This window comes from Nomascus leucogenys, chromosome 4 (assembly GCF_006542625.1).
Source record: "Nomascus leucogenys isolate Asia chromosome 4, Asia_NLE_v1, whole genome shotgun sequence".
NCBI lineage: Eukaryota > Metazoa > Chordata > Mammalia > Primates > Hylobatidae > Nomascus > Nomascus leucogenys.
This window is the reverse complement of record NC_044384.1, coordinates 94322223-94346014: the sequence shown is the minus strand read 5'-3', so window position 1 is coordinate 94346014 and position 23792 is coordinate 94322223. Positions and strand designations below refer to the sequence as shown.

Sequence of the window (23792 nt, the reverse complement as noted above, 5' to 3'; positions counted from 1 at the left end):
AGATAATAGCTCTTCAAATCAATCTGATAGGTTGATATTCTATAGAAAAAATGTTTTGAGCACTATTCCAACTCACTCTTCCTTCTTTGGTAATGCTATCCACAGACTCTGATGAACGGTATGCCTGTGTAGTCATGTTTATATCAAATCCTGTTTGTTGCTAATTTAATCAAGAGGCAGGGATAGAACCAGATCCAAGACAAGGTAATCAAAAATTTCCCTGGAGAATTAACTTTAAATGCCTCAGAAACTGAAGTTAGGTGGCATTGGCATTAGGAGTAAAAGGTAGTGGGACTTTTTCTACATGTTGGTTTCTACATGCTAGATGAGTATATGAAGGAAGAGATACAAAAGTCTTAAAACAAATTGGTCTTCAGATGGAGTAGAGGGAAGCACAGAATGACCACACAGCCCCAGAGGTAGAGGAAGAGACAGAGAGCACAGAAACTTAAGGCCTTCCGTTCATCCTTGAGGTCTGGATGTATGTCCTATAATTGGGAAAATAAATTATTCCCTTGTATCTTTTTTATTTTAGCTAATTCAAATGGGTTCCTGTTCCCTGCAAACAAACTTTCCCCAAAATTATACTGTATAACCACAAATGAACTAAAAATAAGTTTGGAATCTCAGTCCTAACTATAAATAAGTAAAACAAAGTTATCGGCAATGGGAATTAATGACATCTTATGTAAGAAAGCATAATTTTAGTATTCTCACTTAAACTTTTGCTATTTAAACTTTGACTTTCAATTCAAGTGCCATTTTGCAATTAATAGCAATAGTAAGCAGAAACAAACAGCAAATATAATTTTTATTTATTTTTAGAGAGGGAATCTTGCTTTGTCACCCAGGCTGGAGTACAGTGGCACGATCTCAGCTTACTACAACCTCCACCTCCTGGGTTCAAGCGATTCTCCTGCCTCAGCCTCCCAAGTAGCTGAGATTACAGGCATCCACCACCACACCTGGCTAATTTTTGTATTTTAGTAGAGATGGGGTTTCGCCATGTTGATCAGGCTAGTCTCAAACTCTTGACCTCAGGTGATCTACCTGCTTTGGCCTCCCAAAGTGCTGGGATTACAGGCATGAGCCACTGCACCCGGCCATAATTTTTAAACATTAAATAATAATTTAATTCATATTCCATGGCTTGATCTATGTATACTTACAGTGTTTGCTAAACTTGAATCCTTAGCATGAAATGCTAGGCTTAAGAAATATAAATACATTTTAAAAATCATTTACCATTAATGGCCTAAAATCAAAGAACAAGATATTTTCTAAGAAATAAATACTGTGGGCTGGGCGCAGTGGCTCACGCCTGTAATCTCACCACTTTGGGAGGCCGAGGCGGGCAGATCACCTGAGGTCCAGAGTTTGAGACCAGCCTGACCAACATGGAGAAACCCCGTCTCTACTAAAAATACAAAATTAGCCAGGCATGGTGGCGCATGCCTGTAATCCCAGCTACTCTGGAGGCTGAGACAGAAGAATGGCTTGAACGTGGGAGGTGGAGGTTGCTGTGAGCTGAGATCGCGCCATTGCACTCCAGCCTGGGCAACAAGAGCAAAACTCCACCTCAAAAAAAAGAAAAAAAAGAAAAGAAATAAATACTGTGAGTATAAGTTAAGATGTTAAAAGAGGGCAACTCATTACTTGTAAAACTTTTCTGGTCTGTGATATTTATATATATAATACTTTCCAAAAATAAAGACTAAACTTCAGTCAGGAAACCATTGGAGTAGCAGTAGGGGTAAACTTTGAAATCTCTAGAATAGACTCGTAAAGTTTTGTTTGTGTTTGTTTAATCTTGTGGGTTTAGGGAAAAGGGAAAAGTAGATTTTGACTATGTTGGAGAGCCTTCCCTGAAGATGTTTTTTCTTATATTAGGTGGGTGGAGAAAGGTAGAATAGAAGTCAGGGTCAGATACAGAGTATGTTTTAGCTCAAACCATATAATGAACTTAAAACTGGGTCTGCAATGATCAAAGGGATCCAGTCAGAAAGGTCCTATCATTTATTATATTTTTCTCACTGTAAGATGAAGTACTTGAACGAATAAATAATTATATCTCCCTTTCTCTTCGAGTCTTAATAGGAAATAAGCCATTAAATGCTCCCTGTCTTCTCTCCCCTTTGAAAACTAGTTTGGTGAGGGAACAAGTAGCAGCTTGTTCTGCTCTGATGGACAGGTATTGGGAAAGGAGACACTACAGAATATCTCAGCCATGGTCCCAGACCGGGGGCTGCCACAGAATATTACTCTAAGACCCTATTCCTTTGGCTCCCACAAGATGAAAAACCCAAAACAAAACAAAACACCAAATAGTACAAGTGACCAGAAAGAATGATTACAATCACATTCATGCAAAATAAATCTATCCAAAAGGGAAGGGTGCCTAGACTTTTAGAAAGTCCTCTGTCCAGCCAGGCATGGTGGCTCACACCTGTAATCCCAGCACTTTGAGAGGCTAAGACAGGCGGATCACTTGAGGTTGGGAGTTCAAGACCAGCCTGACCAACATGGAGAAACCCCGTCTCTACTAAAAATACAAAATTAGCTGGGTGTGGTGGCGCATGCCTGTAATCCCAGCTACTTGGTAGGCTGAGGCAGAAGAATCGCTTGAACCCGGGAGGCGGAGGCTGCAATGAGCCAAGTGGCGCCACTGTACTATAGCCTGGGCAACAAGAGTGAAACTGTCTCATCATCATCATCAACAACAACAACAACAACAACAAAAAATCCTCTGTCCCAGAGCAAGGGTGCATTGTGGGGTTGGGGGGCAGTGCAGAGATGCTGAGTAATTAGTGCAATCTCTGTTTAGGTTTCTTTTTATTTTTCAATTACCCTAAAGTGAAGGAGCACGTAATTCATTGGGTGGGCCAAGGAAAACCGAAAGGACTGAAGATCAATAATGTTAGCTTACAGAAGTCATTCTGTAACACCATTTAATTGTGTTAACTTGGGCCTCAGCCAACCTTTCTGGGCCCTAGTTTTCTCAACTATGAAGTGCAAAAAATAACTGCTTGCTAACGCCTTTTCTGCTTATAACATTGTATTATTCTATAAAAAGAGAAGTAATATAAAAATATCATTCAGGGCCGGGCACGATGGCTCACGCCTGTAATCCCTGCACTTTGGGAGGCTGAGGCAGGTGGATCACCTGAGATCAGGAACTCAAGACCAACCTGGCCAACATGATGAAACCCTGTCTCTACTAAAAATACAAAAAAATTAGCCCAGCGTGGTGGTGGGCGCCTGTAATCCCAGCTCCTCAGGAGGCCTGAGGCAGGAGAATTACTTGAACCCGGAGGTGGATGTTGGAGTGAGCTGAGATCACGCCCACTGCACTCCAGCCTGGACAACAAGAGTGAAACTCTGTCTCAAAAAATATATATACTTATATATACACACACACACATATATATATATACACACACACACTGTATATATACACACTATATATATACACTATACACTATATATACACACATATATACACTATACACTATATATATACATATATACATATATACATATATACACATATATACACATAGATACACATATATACATATATATACACATATATATATATGTACCTCTCATTCAGCTCTGCTAGGTGAACTTGCAATAAATCCATTATTGGCTGTAGACTACTTGCCTCTTTTCCTCCACCTGCCACCCTCAACTCTCATACCTGTCTTCCCGACAAATGACAAGATAATGATGGAATTAATGTCTAAGAATCTCTATTTATTCCTAGAATCCCTTATTGTTCAATCAACTAGCAACTACCTCCACCAAGAGCTCCAATCAGAAACAGAGGTAAGACAAGCTCTCAAATTCAATTTTCTGGAGAAGAGTCAATTAAAACCTGAATGAACCCAAGTAGCCTACCTTACCTATCCAATAATACCTATCCAATACTTCTAATAATACCTTACCTATCCAATAATAATATCTATCTGATATTTCTAATAATACCTTACCTGTCCAATAATAATACCTTTCCAATACTTTTTTTTTAATTATACTTTAAGTTCTAGGGTACATGTGCACAATGTGCAGGTTTGTTACTTATGTATACATGTGCCATATTGGTTTGCTGCACCCATTAACTCGCCATTTACATCAGGTATTCCTCCTAATGCTATCCCTCCCCCCTCCCCTCACCCCATGACAGGCCCTGGTGTGTGATGTTCCCCAACCTGTGTCCAAGTGTTCTCATTGTTCAGTTCCCACCTATAAGTGAGAACATGCAGTGTTTGGTTTTCTGTCCTTGCGATAGTTTGCTCAGAATGATGGTTTCCAGCTTCATCCATGTCCCTATAAAGGACATGAACTCAACATTTTTTATGGCTGCATAGTATTCCATGGTGTATATGTGTCACATTTTCTTAATCCAGTCTATCATTGTTGGACATTTGGGTTGGTTCCAAGTCTTTGCTATTGTGAATAGTGCCGCAATAAACATACGTGTGCATGTGTCTGTATAGCAGCATGATTTATAATCCTTTGGGTATATATCCAGTAATGGGATGGCTGGGTCAAATGGTATTCCTAGTTCTAGATCCTTGATGAAGCGCCACACTGACTTCCACAATGGTTGAACTAATTTAGACTCCCACCAATAGTGTAAAAGTGTTCCTATTTCTCCACATCCTCTCCAGCACCTGTTGTTTCCTGACTTTTTAATGATGGCCATTCTAACTGGTGTGAGATGGTATCTCATTGTGGTTTCGATTTGCATTTCTCTGGTGGCCAGTGATGATGAGCACTTTTTTCATGTGTCTGTTGGCTGCATAAATGTCTTCCTTTGAGAAGTGTCTGTTCATATCCTTTGCCCACTTTTTGATGGGGTTGTTTGATTTTTTTCTTGTAAATTTGTTTAAGTTCTTTGTAGATTCTGGATATTAGCCCTTTGTCAGACGGGTAGATTGTAAAAATTTTCTCCCATTCTACAGGTTGCCTGTTCATTCTGATGGTAGTTTCTTTTGCTGTGCAGAAGCTTTTTAGTTTAATTAGATCCCATTTGTCTATTTTGGCTTTTGTTGCCATTGCTTTTGGTGTTTAGTCATGAAGTCCTTGCCCATGCCTATGTCCTGAATGGTATTGCCTAGGTTTTCTTCTAGGGTTTTTATGGTTTTAGGTCTAACATTTAAGTCTATAATCCATGTTGAATTAATTTTTGTATAAGGTGTAAGGAAGGGATCCAGTTTCAACAGAGTTATAGACCAATGGAACAGAACAGAGCCCTCAGAAATAACACCACACACATCTACAACCATCTGATCTTTGATAAACCTGACAAAAACAAGAAATGGGGAAAGGACTCCCATTTAATAAATGATGCTGGGGAAACTGGCTAGCCATATGTAGAAAGCTGAAACTGGATACCTATCCAATACTTCTAATAATACCTTACCTATCCAATAATAATACCTATCCGATACTTCTAATAATACCTTACCTATCGAATAATAATACCTACCCAATACTTCGAATAATACCTTACCTATCCAATAATACCTATCTATACTTCTAATAATACCTTACCTATCCAATAATAATAAATATATTTTAAAATGTTCATCCCAAATTTAGTTCTTCTGTGTATAGATACCATATAGATCAGACCAGGTTGTAAATAATTTAACAGTAAGATATTCTCTTATGAGTTTAAATTTATGTTTTGGTATTTTATCATTTTCTTTTTCCTTTCCAGCAAGGCTACTCTAGCACCTTCCTTGGGGACCGGAAGCAAATCAGGATCTTAAGATTTCTTAAGAATACTAAGATTTAAATCAAAAGATTTCTAGGATTCTTTTTTCACCTGCTGTTTCTTTGTTATTTCATTGGACATCATTTTGGCAGAGTCTAAGACTTTAATTGCACTTTCATCTTCTAAAATGTTTCCTTCTGATGATGATAATGTTTCTAAAATTTTTTTCTCTATGTCTTTCAGCTGTTTCTTGTTAGCTGCAGACTGAAGAATAAGGGCATTTCGTTCCTCTTCTAATTCTGGTCTAAAAAGATAGAAATGTTTAGTCCAAATTTGTAGTATTTTATCTAAATTTATATCTAAGTGTTACATATCACAAATTTGTAGACATCAAACACAAACTAAGGTGATTAATTGCTTTATTTTAAGGGAAAAATACTTTCACACACATAACTATTGGAGAAGTTCAAGCAAAAAGCATTAATTGTATACACGTAAAATGTGGCAATAACATGCGCCACAGTGTCTAAGAATACATTAGACTTATCCATATGGCATAGCTGGTATGCAAGAGTAAGAAACTCAAAGTATGAACTTCTTATCTATTTCTTGATTTTGTCATCACTAAGTTTCATTTTCATCATATTTTCTATAGTGGCAAACATTGAAAGGATGACTGGTCACAAAACTGACTAAGTGAAAAGCAAAAACTGGCACTTATGTCAAAACACTTATGTCAAACAAAAATGGGATGAAACTTCAAAATAACAGTCTACCATGGAATAGAGTATGTTACAACATGGTTCCATATTGGACACTCTACAAGTGGGATTTAAATATTGGAAGAAACACTTCATGGTTACATATTTTCACTTTTAATTTGATTTCGTTTACTAGGCCACTTGATAATGTTACATTCAGATTCAAGTGAAATCAGATTTCCTTCCAGAAGCAATTCTTTACTAGTAGCCCTCCCAGGTGAAAAATAATACATATTTGGGGTTTTACATTTAAGTCTTTAATCCTTATTATGGGCACAGGCAAAGATTTCGTGACAAAAACATCAAAAGCAATTGCAACAAAAACACAAATTGACAAATGGGATCTAATTAAACTAAGGAGCTTCTGCACAGCAAAATAAACTATCAGAATGTACAGACAACCTACAGAATGGGAGAAAATTTTTGCCATCAATCCACCTGACAAAGGTCTAATATCCAGAATCTACAAAGAATTTAAATAAATTTACAAGAAAAAACAAAAAAACCCCATTAAAAATGGGCAAAGGACACAAAGACACTTCTTAAAAGAAGATATTTATGCGGCCAACAAACATATGAAAACAAGCTCAACATCACTGATCATTACAGAAACGTAAATCGAAACCACAATGAGATACCATCTTATGCCAGTCAGAATGGCAACTATTAAAAAATCAAGAAACAACAGATGCTGGTGAGGCTGCAGAGAAATAGAAATGCTTTTACACTGTTGGTGGGAATGTAAATTAGTTTAACCATTGTGGAAGACAGTATGGTGATTTCTCAAAGACCTAGAACCAGATATACCATTTGACACAGCAATCCCATTACTGGGTATATACCAAAGGAATAGAAATCTTTCTATTAGAAAGGTACATGCATGTGTATGTTCACTGCAGCACTATTCACAATAGCAAAGACATGGAAACAACCTAAGTGCCCATTAACTATAGACTGGATAAAGAAAATGTGGTACATATACACCATGGAATACTATGCAGCCATAAAAAGGAACAAGATAATGTCCTTTGCAGAGACATGGATGGAGCTGGAAGCCACTATCGTCAGCAAACTAACACAAAAACAGAAAACCAAACACTGCATGTTCTCACTTATAAGTGGGAGCTGAAAAATATGAACACATAGACACAGGGTAGGGAACAACACACACTGGGGCCTTTCAGGGTGGGTAGGAGGAGGGAGAGCATCAGGAAAAATAGCTAATGCATGCTGGACTTAATACCTAGGAGATGGGTTGATAAGTGCAGCAAATCACCATGGCACACGTTTACTTAAGTAACAAACCTGCACATCATGCACGTGTACCCTGGAACTTAAAATAAAAACAGTACATATATAAAGTATAAAGAAAACAATAAAACTACCCATAATCTTACCACCTCAGAGATAATTACTTTAACATTGAAGCGTATTTCTTCCCAATCTTTTTTTAATTCTTTTTATATATGTAGATAAACATCAATCTTTTTTTCAACAAAATATCACCTATTCTGGATATAGTTTTATGTGCTGCTTTTTCCTTCTTTTGCTAAGCATTTTCTTATTAATATCCTGTGTATATATATATATATACACACACACATTCATATATATATATACGTATATATATATACAGTAGCCATTCTTTTATTCCTTTACTTTCTTAATAAACTTGCTTTCATTTTACTCTGTGGACTCGCCCTGAATTCTTTCTTGCACAAGATCCAACAACCCTTTCGTGGGGTCTGGATTGGGATCCCTTTCCTGTAACAATGGCAGGTAACCTGAACCCGGCTGCCCATACTAAAAGCCCAATATAACATGGTTGGCTTATAACTTACTTGTTACAGATGGCTATTTTAGAGGATTATGTGATTATTTATAGTAACAAAGTATAAAATTTGACAAAGTTTTAAAATATTCACAAAACAAAAATATTAATGGCCTACAAATATTCCTTTTTAAACCATCTAGAAGCATCTAAGAAAATACATACCTCTCTTTTGCAACAACAATACCTAGTAATTGATCTTCAAGTCCTTCTGGAGTTATCATGAAATTGAGTAAAGACACTTTTGTAGCCAGCTCTGGCATATAGTGTGGATTTCTCAGTTTTGTGGTGATATAAAATTTGAAATCAAAGGAATACTCAATAATGACCTCACCAAGTCTGATGCAATCAATGCCACCTATATTTCAGAAAACAAATGCATAACAAGTGAGCTAGTTACATAGCCCCTCACGCTATGTACTTCTATGGCCTTGCCTAGGTTACAAATAAATGGTCCTAAAGTAATTTAAAATAGAAAACAGGGGCAGGCTCGGTGGCTCACACCTATAATCCCAACACTTTGGGAGGCCAAGGCAGGTGGATCACTGGAGGTAAGGAGTTCAACACCAGCCTGGCCAACATGGTGAAACCCCATCTCTACTAAAAATGTCATGGTGGCACACACCTGTAATCCCAGCTACTTTGGAGGCTAAGGAACAAGAATCACTTGAACCCAGGAGGCAGTGAGCTGAGACTGCACCACTACACTCCAGCCTGGGCAACAGAGCAAGACTCTGTCTCAAAATGATAAAAATAACATATAGAAAACAGGAGTGGCAAAAGTCACAGACACAGCAGCAAGTAAGCAATTATACAGCAGGACTCTTTCTGGGTTAATATAGAACATTTTCTCTGGTTGTCATAGAGCTTTGTAAATCAAGATTTCTTTTGAGCTTTCTTCCTCCATCAATTTTCAATCATGATTCTAAAATATATGTAAATGACTAAAGCTCTTAAAGGTAATAGCACTTGGCAGAGACAAATTTTTACAAACAGAAAGATATTAGGTGGACAATGTTTACCTAAACTCAACTCAGGCCCACATTCACCATCACTATTCATGGTGGCTAATTCCTGTAATCCCAGCAGGGATCACTTGGGAGGCTGAGGGAGGAGGCTGAGGGAGGAGGATCACTTGAGGCCAGGAGTTTGACACCATCACTACTCATAACAATAGACTTTTTGTGGTCAAAGGTCACAGGATAAAAGAATTTCAAGCTGGCTTCAACTTCTTTATGTTCTCTGACAGTCTAGGTAACAGTGGTTAAGGCAATGAAGAGAGGGCAAGGTATTTATCTTAGAATACCTGGCTAAGGTTCATTCCTGATAGCTTGTTCCAAATTTCCTTTCACTCATAACAATGAGCCAGAAGTTCTGCATTATTAACATTATTATTAAATTTATGTAGTAGGCTTCTTTCATGCCTCCAAGATAATTCAATCATCTTTCAGTTCTACAGATTAATAGTAATTGCTTTATACCTTGTTTAAAAGTTTGTCTAAGTAGTAAAGGCTCCAAAGATGGATCCAGTTCTTCACCAACATTTTCTAATAGAAGTGGAGTTCCCAACTGAATACAGTTTTCCAGTGTTCTCATATAGTCTGAATCTGATAGCTTAATAACACTAAGCTGATTTTCTTTTTCAGAGTTTTTGATCCACTTATTGGCTTGACCCTGGGGGTCAATCATTAAAGGCCTAGAATATAATAAGAAAAATTCTGAGAGGAAGACATAAACGTTGAGATTTCTTTAAAATTATATAAAAATAAACATCATCATCAATCTGTACAAATACAAAGCATTTCACATACATTATCAGGATTACTCTTCACAAAAGTCCTATGAGAAAAAAGTGAAAAGGAGTTTTTTTGTTTTCTTATTTTTCAAATGAAGAAATTCAGTCTCAGGAAATACTCTGCCCAAGGTTCCAAGGTTCCAAAACTAGTTCAGTATTAGAAGTAGTAGGACCTTGTCAATCTATGAGCTCTGCTCTTCCCAATATAATATGCTGTCTTCATGGTAATTTTAATACATGACATCTGTTAATATGAAAATAATACTATAAAATATTTGATAAACATTTAAAACAAGAGATCCACTAGCATATAAGGGATTTCCTCGGATTATGAGTAGAATTACAAACTGTGTCCAAGTTTAGGGTGGTATATATCTGACATCTATTTAGGAGCTTCTTCTGAGTTAGTAAAGACTGTATTCACGAATATATGATTCATGGTTCAGATGTGTAATATATGATGTGCTTTTCCTCATGGATGATGCTGATGGTCCTAGGTTTCTCTTGCATTCAGTACAGTACCTTAAATGTTCTTTTAAAAATACAGCACAGAGGCCGGGCGCGGTGGCTCAGGCCTGTAATGCCAGCGCTTTGGGAGGCCAAGGCGGGCGGATCACCTGATGTCAGAAGTTCAAGACCAGCCTGGACAACATGGTGAAAGCCCGTCTCTACTAAAAAAAAGTAAATAAATACAAAAATTGGCCGAGCGCAGTGGTGGGTGCCTGTAATTCCAGCTACAGGGGAGGCTGAGGCAGGAGAATCGCTTAAACCTGGGAGGTGGAGATTGCAGTGAGCTGAGATCACGCCATTGCACTCCAGCCTGGGCAACAAAGATTGAAACTCTGTTTAAAAAAAAAAAAAAAATATATATATATATAATTTTATTTAATTATATATAATTATATATAAATTATATATTTAATATTTATAAATATTTAAATAAATATATATGTATATAAATAACAGAAAAGGAAGTTTTTGTCCCATGCCACTTCAGCTTTCTCATTCTGTTTCTATTCCAACAGCTTCTAGGGCTAGGGCTAAAATCCCCTTTCCCTGTGAATAAGCTCTTTAATTTACTCTCAAATAACTGTGTTCTTTAGTTTCTTTCTTTCCCAAAGACAAAACTAGCTAACTGGATGTTTTCTTTCTTGGCTGTAATTGTGCTGAAATCCTACTTAAAGTACAAAAAGGTCCAGACGGTACTTAAAATCTACTTTTCCTACCACAGCAAAGAAAGCAAAGGCATTCTGCAAACAAGAAAGTTATTTTCTCACAGAAGTTACCTAGTAATTAGGCTAGTAGATGCTTTTAGTACCTTTCAAGCCCCTGTTTAAAGAGACATTATTTTCTTCCTTTCATGTCTTTATTATTGAAAAAATACGGTAAGTGTTCATTCCCTCACAAAATGTTAACAACACCTATAAATTAACATTCTAATGTTAATAAATGTCCTTGGTAATGCCTAAATAAACGTTCTTGGTTATCCAATAATTAGAGATTCTTGTATACTCTGAAAGAAATCTATTTAATATAACAGACTCAAGGGTCTAATATTCTGTTAAACAGAATGATCCCTGCTCTACCACAGAACACATTTTTTATAACTAAAATATATTCTTTTTCAGATTAAATTTCGCTTATTGCTTAGAAGTTTCAACCTAAGTATCTTTGCTCTCAAGTTTTGAGTGCAAACTCAATATATGATTATATACATTCTTATTTTGTTAAAACAATACTGTCAATATAAACAGGAGTTAGTTGTGTTGAAGCTTCCAGAAAGATTTGAAATGAATATAAAACAAACAATAACTCAAACTTTCAGGATGTTAGATTTTCTTATATCTTTAATTTATCTCATCTAAAAGAAGACCGAAATTTCCATTATGGTTTTAAAGGCAGTGAGTGTGATATCCTATTCCACAATTCACTCCAGCATAGTAATTAAGAGCAAGGATTTGAAAGTTAGATTGCTTTGATTCAAATTCTGACTCTATCACTTATTCGCTAAGTTATCTTTACTAATTTAAAATTACTAAATCATTCTGGGCTTCAATTTCCTCATCTATAAAATGGTATAATAATAATAGCTAACTCACAGGACGTTGTGAAGATGTAGGGCACTTAGACTAGTACCTGATAAATCTAAGAGCTCCATAGTATCTATTACAGCATATTTGAGACACAGTCCTATGAAAAGACTTTTAAAATTAGATGATAGTGTCAGTATATAACCATTATAGAAAACTATTTCTCAAAGAAAGTAATTTTCCAGGTTTTTCAAAGTGATAAAAATAAAAGGATAACAATAAAGGCCATTTGAAAAGTTTTTATAGTTATCAGACTAACAATGATAGCAAATAAAAAAGTACCCATGAAATTGCATAAATTATCAAGTTATAGTATCTTGAAGATGGGTAGCAATACCTAGTTAAAATAAGAAATAGCCCAGATGTCCATCAATAGGAGAATACATGAACAGTGATATATTCATAAAATGGAACTCAGCAACAAGAAATAGAAACAGAGTACCAATGCATGCAATAACATGGATAAATCTCAGAAAAAAATATGCCAAAAGAAGCCTTACCCAATAACATATACATTATGATTCCTTTAAATGAAATTCTAGAAGTAATCCACACAAAAATAACCTAGACAAAACTAACCTATGGTGGGAAATAATCAGAACCATTATTTCCTGGGGTGGGATGAGGGTAGGGATTTACTGGAAAGGAACATAAGGAGACTTCCCTGGTGGTAGTCATGTTTTGTATCTTGATATTTGGGTTACGCTGGTATATATCTTTGTTAGAATTCACTGGATGGTATGGTTTTGTGTATTTCATGTATGTAAATTTTACCTCAAAAGAATAAAACATAAGCAAATATTGAACTTTAGTTGATGAGATGCATGCTGAAGTATCTGGAAGGAAGTATACCTATGTCTGCCATTTACATGGAAATACATTTTAAAAGACGGGTTGATGGAGTGATAGAGGGAAAGACAGGTACATGATAAAGCAGCGAGAATACTAAAATGTTAATTGCAGAATCTAGGAGGTGGTAGTTACAGTGGTGCTTATGATAAAATTCTTTCAACTTTTCTATATGTTTGAAAACTTCCAAATAAAACAATGGAAAAAATAAATAGTTTATATTTCTTACCAACGCCTAGAGTTGTTAACAATCACTCCGTTATCTATGGAAAATGTATCTGTTGGTAATCCAGCAATATTCCAAGCTCTGATTTTTACTGGATCACCCAGGGTTTTACTCAACAAGAACTCCTCTGAACATGGGATTTTTTTCTTCTGTAATAAATAAACAAAAATCTGTTTTTCTTCATCTTGTTAACTAAAATATTTTTTAAATTAAAATATCGGTTTAATTGTCACTAGGTATTATTTAATAACTCTAAGGAACGGAAAGAAAAGAAATTAAAAGTTGAACTGTGGAAGTATTTTACTGATGAAACAAGAAGCAAAAAAAGAAAGACCCTATGTTTTCAGTTATTTCTTCTTTTCTGTCGTTATTATCATCCTTTCCCCCAAAATATCCCAAAACATACTTTGGATGTTCTAAAACAAGACTTATAAAATATAAAACCGCTACCTTGCACAACATGCTCCAATCTTTTGTACATGTTTGTCGAAAGCCAGAAGTGAAAGCACCAAGGTAAGCTATTACTCCTGCTGATACTAAGACATCGCCAGTTAAATTTTCATATGTTATCTGAAGGTCATCTGCAGCTTGGGCCCATCTGTGCCATCAACCAAAGGCAAAACAGATTTACAACAGAGAATGATGTGAGACAGTAATTGAAAGGGCAAGAGCTTCCAGTCCAATTCTGTAACAAAAAGCTATAAAATGTTGGACACCTGCTTATCTGTAAAATGAGGTTGGAACCCTTCTAGCTCTTATATGCTATAACATGTATCTATATTATGTGAATGACAATCTTCCTTTCATTATTAGAATATTAGACATTTCTTACAGGACTTGGCCCTTCAGAAAAAGCAAAAACAAAAACAAAAAAATCCAAACTCCAACATTTTGCCTAATAATTTTCTCTTGGATGATTTGGTCTAGTGGCTGTGCTATTTGTTTTAGTATTTATTGTTAGACTGTAAAACACAGGAACATTTGCAATTCATTACCAAAAATTATATTTAAGCTGTATAGAAGCTGACATACTAAGATTGGTATTTTTTCCATTTAATGAAACCCATACAATAAAAAAGTGTATTCCAAAACTAATCTGTACTACAAAGTCTTGTCAAAGACATATTATTACTTTATCATGCTATTAATTCAACAAATAGAATAAATGAAATAGCTGGCTGTCCAATCCAAGTACATACATTAGAATAAAGCTTACTGGCTTTGTTAGATCAAGCCAGTTATATCTTCCTTAACATAAAATTTAACCAATGAACCATGCATTCACTACTCTCTCCAAACATTACAAAAAATTTTGAACATACATAAAATTGGAAAGAACTGTACAACAAACAACTACATACTCACCACTTGGATTTAAAAAATTGTTACCATTTGCCTTGTTTGCCTCTTTTAAAAGACCATGTGAAAGCAATTTGTAAACACCATCCTCAAGACTGGTATCCTTGTTTGGAGAAGCCTGGCCAGGTGTCTTCCAGAATGTCCCACATTCTCAACCAGCCATTGTAAAATCAGTAATCACAATAAATACCCAAAGAAGGTCACATATTCAAGGCTGACATTCCTAAATCTTGTTAAAACAAATAGAAATCTGACCTTGATTTTTCTCCACCCAGTCCTCCAATTAATTGTGAGGCTCTTTCAAGTTTCTTAGCACAGAGTTCCACCTGGTCTTCTAAAGCAGCCTTTTCCTCTGTTTTCTCAAGAAATGTCATTTGTAAATTTTCCAGATGATGTTCTACTTCTGCCAGCTCTGCTCTCTTCTGATTCAAAAGCTCCACTGTCTCAGCTAAAGACTTCTGAGCTTCTGATAAGCGAGCTTTCTTAGGAGCCACTACCTTTTTGGGAAGAATATATGCAGATACGATGTGTACTATGTAAAACTGATATCTATATAATTCCTCCCTTATAAATATTATGGATTAGAAATGCATTGTAATAAATTATATAAACATTTTGCCTTAAATCTTGTTTTTACATACAAAGTAAAATATACCTATATATTTTATAAAATAGATAAATCTGGACTAGCAAATCGTTACCTATAAAATAGGTAATTTATACTGGGCTAACAAAATGTCAAAATATGTAGCAAAAATGTCACAAGATGTCTCAAAATAATGAGTAGGTGTCACTTAACTGTTGTCAAATAACAGAGAAAAACATATAACATGAAATAATAAGTGTTTGTTTAAGCACATGAATATGTTTTGGGTGTTTTTCTTTCCTTTCCAAGCTTGTGATTTTCTTCCCAGTCAGACTGAGGCTTATATCTGCCTTGCCAGGATTTGCGCTGTGATGGTGGAAATAAAAAGGAAGAAAACCTCGATGCTCAGTTTCCCTACCGAAACTGAATTTTCCTCAACAAATCTTGAAAAGCCACACTTGACTGAGAGAAAAGGGATTTCCTAAAGTTTTTTTGTTATACTCATCAGGCTATCAAGAATGCAGTTTGGCCAACTGGATCACCAAGCGTCCTCTAAGCCCTTGGTACAAAGAATGTAGAAGATGACCAGAGAGTGTGTGTGCCTGTTAGAAAGAAGATAGACCTAACTCTTCTGGTAAATTGCCATGAATGAAGCTGAAGGCAAGGAGGGACAAGAGAGAGAGAGCAGTGTATCAGACACAAAATGCTCTGCTTTCGTTCTGCTGCATTGAAATCATGAAAGAAAATGTGTTAAATAAGTAGACAGAAAGCAGGAAGCTCCCTTTTCTGCTTCTCACTTCAAAGAAGACATTGCTGCATATTTCCCCCCCATGCTTCTGTATCAACATGGGGCAGCTTGTATCAGAATAAAAATGGCAGTGTGGAGTTATAGAGTGGGAAGGCAGGAAAAAGCCTGAGTGCCTTGGCTTCTCTGCTTTGTAGAAAGGATCCACAAGATTCTACACATCTGTGGAACATGTGGAAATTAGCTGAGCTACCATGAGACTACTGTGTGAAGGGACAAGACGTTTAATGGAAAGACATCCTAGATAAAATTAATTTTATTTCTTTAACAGGTTTATTCAGGTCTGCTCCTTTGAAACTAACAAAGTCTCTACCTCTCTATAGGTACACGTACATATTCATTTAGGAAGACCTTCCCAATTATTACAGCTTGATCATTTATTCTATCTTCTGAGCTTGTTTTAAACACAAGCTACCCATATTTTCATCTACCTTTTTATTTATATTTCTTTCTTCCTTAGGTAGAATTCTGCAAGCTGCAAGGGCAAAGCCTTTGTTGCCCTGGTCCTTTGCTAGCCAAATTTACAAAATGCTCTTAACTATTCTCTGCTCTCCCGGAAATTTGGACCCAGTGGGTATTCCATAAAAAGTTCTATGTCAATGCATGTTCTTGTTTCAGGGGATCTTTCCATGCTCTGCCTCTTAACTCTACTGGATCCTCTTACTTCTGATCCTTTGAATCAACTTTTTAATCTGGCACTTTCCCCTTGATGTTTTAGATTTTTCTTTGCTTCTGCCTCATCAAACCTTAATTCCCTTTTGTCCTGGGTCCTAAAGCTATAAGTAAATCTGACTAATTCTACTCATCATCCCTGCTCCTGCATCACTACCACCCACACCAACCCCAACCAGCTTATGTTATGCACAAATATTCTCCTCGTCTACTAGGTATGCAATCAATATATGATAATACAATACGGCAGGACAAATTCTCTCTGTGGTCACTCTGAGAAACTTCTTAACCAGTAAATATAAGCACAGATTTTAATTCCTGGGAATATCTTAGTAGAACACAGATGTGCTAATGTTCAAAATACCTTTGCAACTCTGTCGTACACTTCCATGGCCATAATCCACTTACACAGACCCTCAGCTGCAGAAGAAGCTTTAGCAACCTTAGGGGGATCAAATTCAGGGTTTGTTAAGTACTCACTACGAATCTTCTGCATAACAGTCACCTATACAACAAAGATTTAAATGTTAAAATTTCAATATAGATCACATAATCATCAGATGGAAAAAAACATATACAATAAAAACATTTGTATAAAAAAGTTAATGTTGGCTTTAAAAGCCAAAATAAGTATTTTGAGATAATTTAAAAATAAGCATAATTATGGCAGAAATACATCATATTTGTGAGCAAAATATGCAAATGTATTACAGATATTAAGGCAAAGTGTTTCTTCCAAAAATATTAAAAGACTTACAGGTTTAGGCCGGGTGCAGTGGCTCACACCTGTAATCCCCGCACTTTGGGAGGCCAAGGCTGGCAGATCACTTGAGACCAGGAGTTCGAGGCCAGCCTGGCCAACATGGTGAAACCCTGTCTCTACTAATAGTACAAAAATTAGCTGGGCATAGTGACGGGTGCCACCATGAGTAATAATCCCAGCTACTCAACAGGCTGAGGCAGGAGAATTGCTTGAACCCGGGAGGTGGAGGTTGCAGTGAGCCGAGATCCCGCCACTGCACTCCAGCCCAGGCGACAGAGTGAGACTCTGTCTCAAAAAAAAAAAAAAAAAAAAAAAAAAAAAGACAGAATTTGAGAGAACAAATGGAAACAATGGAAAAGAACAACTAAACATTAAGAATTTGAATAGAAAATAATATGCTATACTTTTTAAATCTTACATAAATTTGTATATCAGATTTCTTAATAATTAATTTATCATAAGAAGACATTTAGACAACTCTTTCAAGTCAATTATACACTAAAAGAGTATCTTATTAAATAACTTTTAAATTATCTGAGACAGGAATGGTTTTAAACATTATGAAAATTCATAGTATCATTAATAAATGTAGTATCTCTTTATTAATTATCTTAATCCTAGAATGGACTATTTCTATATGTGTTGTAAACTATTGCATAATATTAACATTCTTAAACATTTTAGCCAAGTCACATTTATAGAAAAAAACCCAATGCAACTCACTGGAATGTTGTCCTTGTCATATTCTTTCAAATCTCTTAAGAAATTCATATCTCCCAGAAGTTTTTTGCTAGGTCCCCAGTAATCTAATATCTACAAATAAAATTTATGGAAATTTGTTAAATTTGCAACTAAAAATGCTAGATGCAAAATTTTTCTTCTTGAAGTTTAAGAGGCATTATCGAGAGAAACTAATCATATACTTTCTGTTTGTTTTGAGATGGAGTCTTGCTCTGTCGCCCAGGCTGGAGTGCTGTGGTGCAATATTGGCTCACTGCCTCCCAGGTTCAAGCGATTCTCCCATTTCAGCCTCCCGAGTAGCTGGGACTACAGGCATCTGCCACCATACCTGGCTAATTATTGTATTTTTAGTAGAGACGGGGTTTCACCATGTTGGCCAGGCTGGTCTCCAACTCCTGACCTCAAGTGATCCACCTGCCTCAGCCTCCCAAAGTGCTGGGATTACAGGCGTGAGCCACCATGCCCAGCTTAATCATATACTTTCAAAATATCAACTTACATCTCCTTGGAAATTAAGACTTTCCTCAAGAACATGTTAAACATAAAATATTTTTAAATATGGAAATGCATTTATAGACTGAATTTGTTTAAAAAAGTAAACACTGAAAGGAAAATAATGTGATTAGTTCTTTTGAAAACTTAAGCTACTTGCATAAACGCCATCACAATTTCCTATAAGAAAATAAATTTTTATTACTTCAAAATTTATTTTCCTTTATTCTTTGACTCTTTCAAACAAGAAAAGTAGCAAACTCTTTCTTAAAGACAAACTCCTCACTTATGTAGGCTCTCCAAGCGAAATTAAAGGAGAAAGCAGAAGGCCAAAGAGTACATGTTGCTCTGCCAACCATAGGGTAAAAGCACATGCTACTTATACTGGCAAAAGAGCTGAAATAACCAGCTGAAAGTTCTTTTTTCTACTTCCAGAAGCCTGATAGGGAGGGGTGTGTGTGTGTGTGTGTGTGTGTGTGTGTGTGTGTGTAAATGAGAATAACTTAATAAGGTAAGAGCCTATTTATTTTCTTTATTATCTCAATGAAGGACAGAATGGCCAAAAAAAAAAAAATCTAATTCTTTAATTCAGGAATTTAAACCCAGGTATTAAAAAAACCTGAAAATTAGTCCGTAAATTCAGTTTAGAATACTATGCCTTCCTTTTTAAGGGATGTACCCTTGAATAATAATTTTAATAATAACAGCTAACATTTATTGTGCACTTATTGTGAGGCTTTATACCTAAGAACTTTATACGTATTAACTAATCTAATTCTCTTATTAGCTTTTTGAGGTAGATACTATAAGTACTGTCTTTTTTTAATGGAATTGCACACATGTTAAATACCTTAACCAGGGTCACACTGCTAGTGGGGTCCGGATTTCTGAATACAGACATTCTAGCTCCAGGGCACATGCTTTTAACAACTTTGCTATACTGCTTAACTCAGATTTTTTGGAATACCCAGAAAGGATCTTAGCTGGAAAAGTACAGGTACCTCAGTGTTCATTTAGTTCCAAGCCCATGGTAATGGAGAATTCTGCATAGACAGAAAAGGAGATGGAAGCAACTAGAACCATATTTTTTTTTTTTTTTTGAGCTGGAGTCTCACTCTGTCACCCAGGCTGGAGTGCAGTGGCACAATCTTGGCTCACTGCAACCTCTGCCTCCTGAGTTCTGGGTTCAAGCAATTCTCCTGTCTCAGCCTCCTGAGTAGCTAGGATGACAGGTGCCCACTACCGCACCTGGCTAATTTATATATTTTTAGTTGAGACGGGGTTTCACCATGTTAGCCAGACTGGTCTGGAACCACGTTTTTTGACACTACATTGTCTTAGCTTTACCCTAGAATATATACAGACAATATCTGGAAAACAATGTTTCTTCCCTAATGTGGGTACTGTTGACATTTGATAATAGTTGCTGCTGACAAGTTCTGTACATTCATGAATATGATTCAAATCTGTGTCAAGTTATTACCTTGCCCCCAGTTCCTGAAGGATCTGAAATTTTTTCTGGTTTTATATCTTTCATGACACAAACAGCAGCCATAACTAGTTTAACACCAGATGGAGGATTCTTCATCGATTTCACAATCGTAATGTCGGCTGGCTAAAAGAAAAAAACAAAAAACAAACAGGACATCTTCAGAATAGTTTAGTTTTAAATAATGAAAAATTTTAAAGTAATGTTGGGGAATAATAAAAGCATCCCTTTTTATTTGAAATCAAAGTTTTTTGTTTTTTTTTTTTTACTTTAGGTTATGAAATAATTATCAAAAGAGAATTCAGCACAGATTAAGACTAATGGTTCTCAAATGTTGGGAGGGGTCAGTCATAGATGCCTATGAGAATATAATGGCAGCTATAAATCCACCAGAAAATATAATTTTTCACATATACAATCACATACCACACCCATACGTGGAAACTAGGTTAAGAATTCTAATTTAGACAAAGACTTAACTCTATATTTGCTTATATATATTAGTTGTATTGAAGAAGAAGAAGAGGTACGTCCCAATTCCAAACCTATTTTCTAAAAAGGTATATATTGTTATAATAGTATAGATTCACTTACCCACTCCAATATATTTCTGACATTTCTTGCAAGATGCAAATGCTGGTAAAGCTAACAACAATATATCTTAGTTTTTCATGCAACTAGAGTTCTGGGTGAGAATTAGATTCCAGATCACTTGAGTGACACTAGAATTCGGACAATAAATGGGGAGAGTGGCAGGGTGCGGGACATCCATTGTGACAATATAGATTATAGTGGAGGTTACGTGTCAGTGTAGGAAGCTCTGCAGGCTTCCTACTCAGAGTGACAGCTGCTCTAATAGACCATTTCTGCAGCGTGGCTTTGTGAGTCATTCCTGGAAGCTCAGCCTGGGATCTGATTCTTTTACCTCTTCCAACAATTCTGTAATCCATTTATAAAATTCCCTGAAGAATCTTTGTCTAATACTAAATAGAGTCAACTCTCTTCTCTGAAACTGAACTTTAACTCATGTAATACAGCATTTGATATCAGGAAGCGTATAAGCAACAGACTCTCAATGAAAGGGGAACCTAATATTAATGACCTAAATTTGTGAGAGTTTGAAGGCATCAAGAATCCTGTATCAGGGCATGGAGTGCTGCAAGTTCGTGGAACATAGGGAGAAGTTACTTAAATTAATGCTCATGGTCACCTAGAATGGAGTGCCTCTTAAAACAAGGCTTTGTCAAACTAAGTAGCTGCTGTAATAAATCTCTAAGGAGAGAATGCAGAAAGATCACAGGGTAATAAGTGACTCTTAAATGTGCCAGAAATTAGCCAGGCATGGTGTCATGTGACTGTAGTTACAGCTACTCAGGAAGCTGAGTTGGGGCGGGGGGTGGGGGGATTACTTTAGCCCAAAAGTTTCAGGTTGTGGTGAGCTATGATCACATCGCTGCACTCCTGGGTGCAGAGTGAGACCCTGTCTCAAAAAACAAACAAACAAACAAACAAAAAACGAGAAAAGAAAAGAAAAAAGTACTGAGAGCATGAAGAAAGAATATAATAAGCTCATAGTTTTAAATTCCTGATTCACAGCACTAGGAAATTTCTATAAATGCCCTAAAATAATCTTGTCTTATAAGTACAGGGCTGATGCTACTGAAAAATCAGAGTTTGATCTTGTGAGATGCTGAATTATCCATAGGTTGAATTTACAGTCTTGTCAGGCCTGTTACATGAAAGATTAGGAATGATTAGGAAAAAAGGCAAAGAATGGGACCTGAATACACTGTTGACTCCCTAGTCAACAGATGCTATCTCTCCTGCTGTGCTTGGTGCAGTTGTTCTGGTCTTGCCTAAAGACCTGTAAAAAGTTACGTACAACATAATGTGGTACAGATAGGTGCCACTCACAGCTGTACTGGAAATGGCCTTTAAGTTTTTCTGTGTATGCAGGTCCAGGAGGCTGCAGAAGACTAGCTCCACACTGTACTTAACATATGCCTGCTGGTCCATGTACAGAACCACTTTGGCCTCTTGGAGTCTATTCGTCTCACTCCCACTAGAATATCCTGAATGAAAATTATAAATAATATATAAAAAGCAAAAATAGGCCGGGCATGGAAGCTCATGCCTGCAATCCCAGCACTTTGGGAGGCCAAGGTGGGAGGATCGCTTGAGCCCAGGAATTTGAGACCAACCTGGGCAACAGAGGGTGACCCTGTCTCTACAAAAAAAATGTTTACAAAGATTAGCCAGGCATAGTGGTGTGTGTCTGTGATCCTAGCTACTGAGGAGGCTAAGGTAGGAGAATCATTTGAGCCCAGGAGATGGAGGCTGCAGTGGCCCATGATTGCACTACTGCACTCCAGCTTGGTCAACAAAGTGAGACTCTGTCTCAAAAAATAAAAATAAAATAAAAACAACAATATATCAAAGGTAAGCTGTTAAGAGGCAAGTTTCATTTGATTGGACAAAAACCATATAATATCACCCACTGAAATACAGCCACTTCTAGTAAGCCAAATACCCATATACAGCTTCCCTTGGTTGATGAAACACAAAGTAGCTAATTCGAACACTTGCCTTAAGTGTATCCAGTGCAGACAGAGCTGCTTCCAAGGCTGGAATCGCCTCAGCTAGGTCACTTTCACACTCATTTTTCAGAGCTTGGGCTTCTTCAGCTTTCCCACTGGCTATCTCTTCATCCAATTTCACAAATTGTCTTTTCGCTTCCACTTGTACAGACTCTATCTCAATAACCTAAAAAAGTGAAAGATGAAGACAATTTCTCAAACACCCTATTGCTTTCTCAATCCTAGATAAAAGAATATTTGAAAATTAGTGAATCTAACATATCATTTTGAAGGATAGAAGGGTCTATAATAAAATGAGGATAAATACAAATACATATGAACTAATTTGGAAATGGGCTTCACAAATTCCTTCAAAAAAGACAGAACCCACATTGGACCCAGTGAGATAGCCAGTCAGTGGAAAAGGGTAAAGTCTCTAAAGTCTAGTAGCAAAACATTAACCCTTATTTTCAAGGCTAATTTTACATATTTCAATTGTCCTTTGACATCAGAAACATTCAGGATACTCTACCTGCATCATATTTGCATTTTCAATTTTAGCTTCCTCCAATTTGGGCTGTAATTCAACAAGCTCCATTTGCATTTCACCAACCTAAAGAGACAGTTTATAATATGATTAAGTGTCCATTGCTATAATTGCTATTGAAACCAAATGCAGAAAATAGAAATTTAAATGTATCCATAAAAGTATTGGAGCAGAAAATCTTAACTTTTTCTTCTAGTTCTTTGCATGACAAACAAAACTATGAAAGTGTGGGCCAGGGCCAAGCACGGTGGCTCACGTCTGTAATCCTAGCACTTTGGGAGGTCGAGGCAGGTGGACTGCCTGAGCTCAGGAGTTTGAGACAAGCCTGGGGAACATGGTGAAATCCCGTCTCTACTAAAAATAAAAATATTTGCCAGGCGTGGCAGCATGTGCCTGTAATCCCAGCTACTTGGGAGTGTGAGACAGGAGAATTGCTTGAACCCGGGAGGTGGAGCTGCAGTGAGCCGAGACTGCGCCATTGCACT

The 23792-nt window shown here is 36.5% G+C and overlaps 1 protein-coding gene across 1 annotated transcript in view; it reads right to left on the bottom strand.

The window, feature by feature from the left end:
• The window catches only part of DNAH12 (dynein axonemal heavy chain 12), a 246885-nt gene that overhangs the window by 56677 nt on the left and 166416 nt on the right, over positions 1 to 23792 (bottom strand). The window contains exons 48-58 of the mRNA XM_030810168.1: positions 23293 to 23373; positions 22771 to 22947; positions 20179 to 20310; positions 18186 to 18275; positions 17064 to 17204; positions 14892 to 15133; positions 13728 to 13875; positions 13281 to 13426; positions 9799 to 10013; positions 8483 to 8675; positions 5837 to 6029 (exon numbers count right to left, since the gene is read on the bottom strand). Coding sequence (XP_030666028.1) covers positions 5837 to 6029; positions 8483 to 8675; positions 9799 to 10013; positions 13281 to 13426; positions 13728 to 13875; positions 14892 to 15133; positions 17064 to 17204; positions 18186 to 18275; positions 20179 to 20310; positions 22771 to 22947; positions 23293 to 23373 — 1758 coding nt within the window. The remainder of the gene's footprint in view (positions 1 to 5836; positions 6030 to 8482; positions 8676 to 9798; positions 10014 to 13280; positions 13427 to 13727; positions 13876 to 14891; positions 15134 to 17063; positions 17205 to 18185; positions 18276 to 20178; positions 20311 to 22770; positions 22948 to 23292; positions 23374 to 23792) is intronic.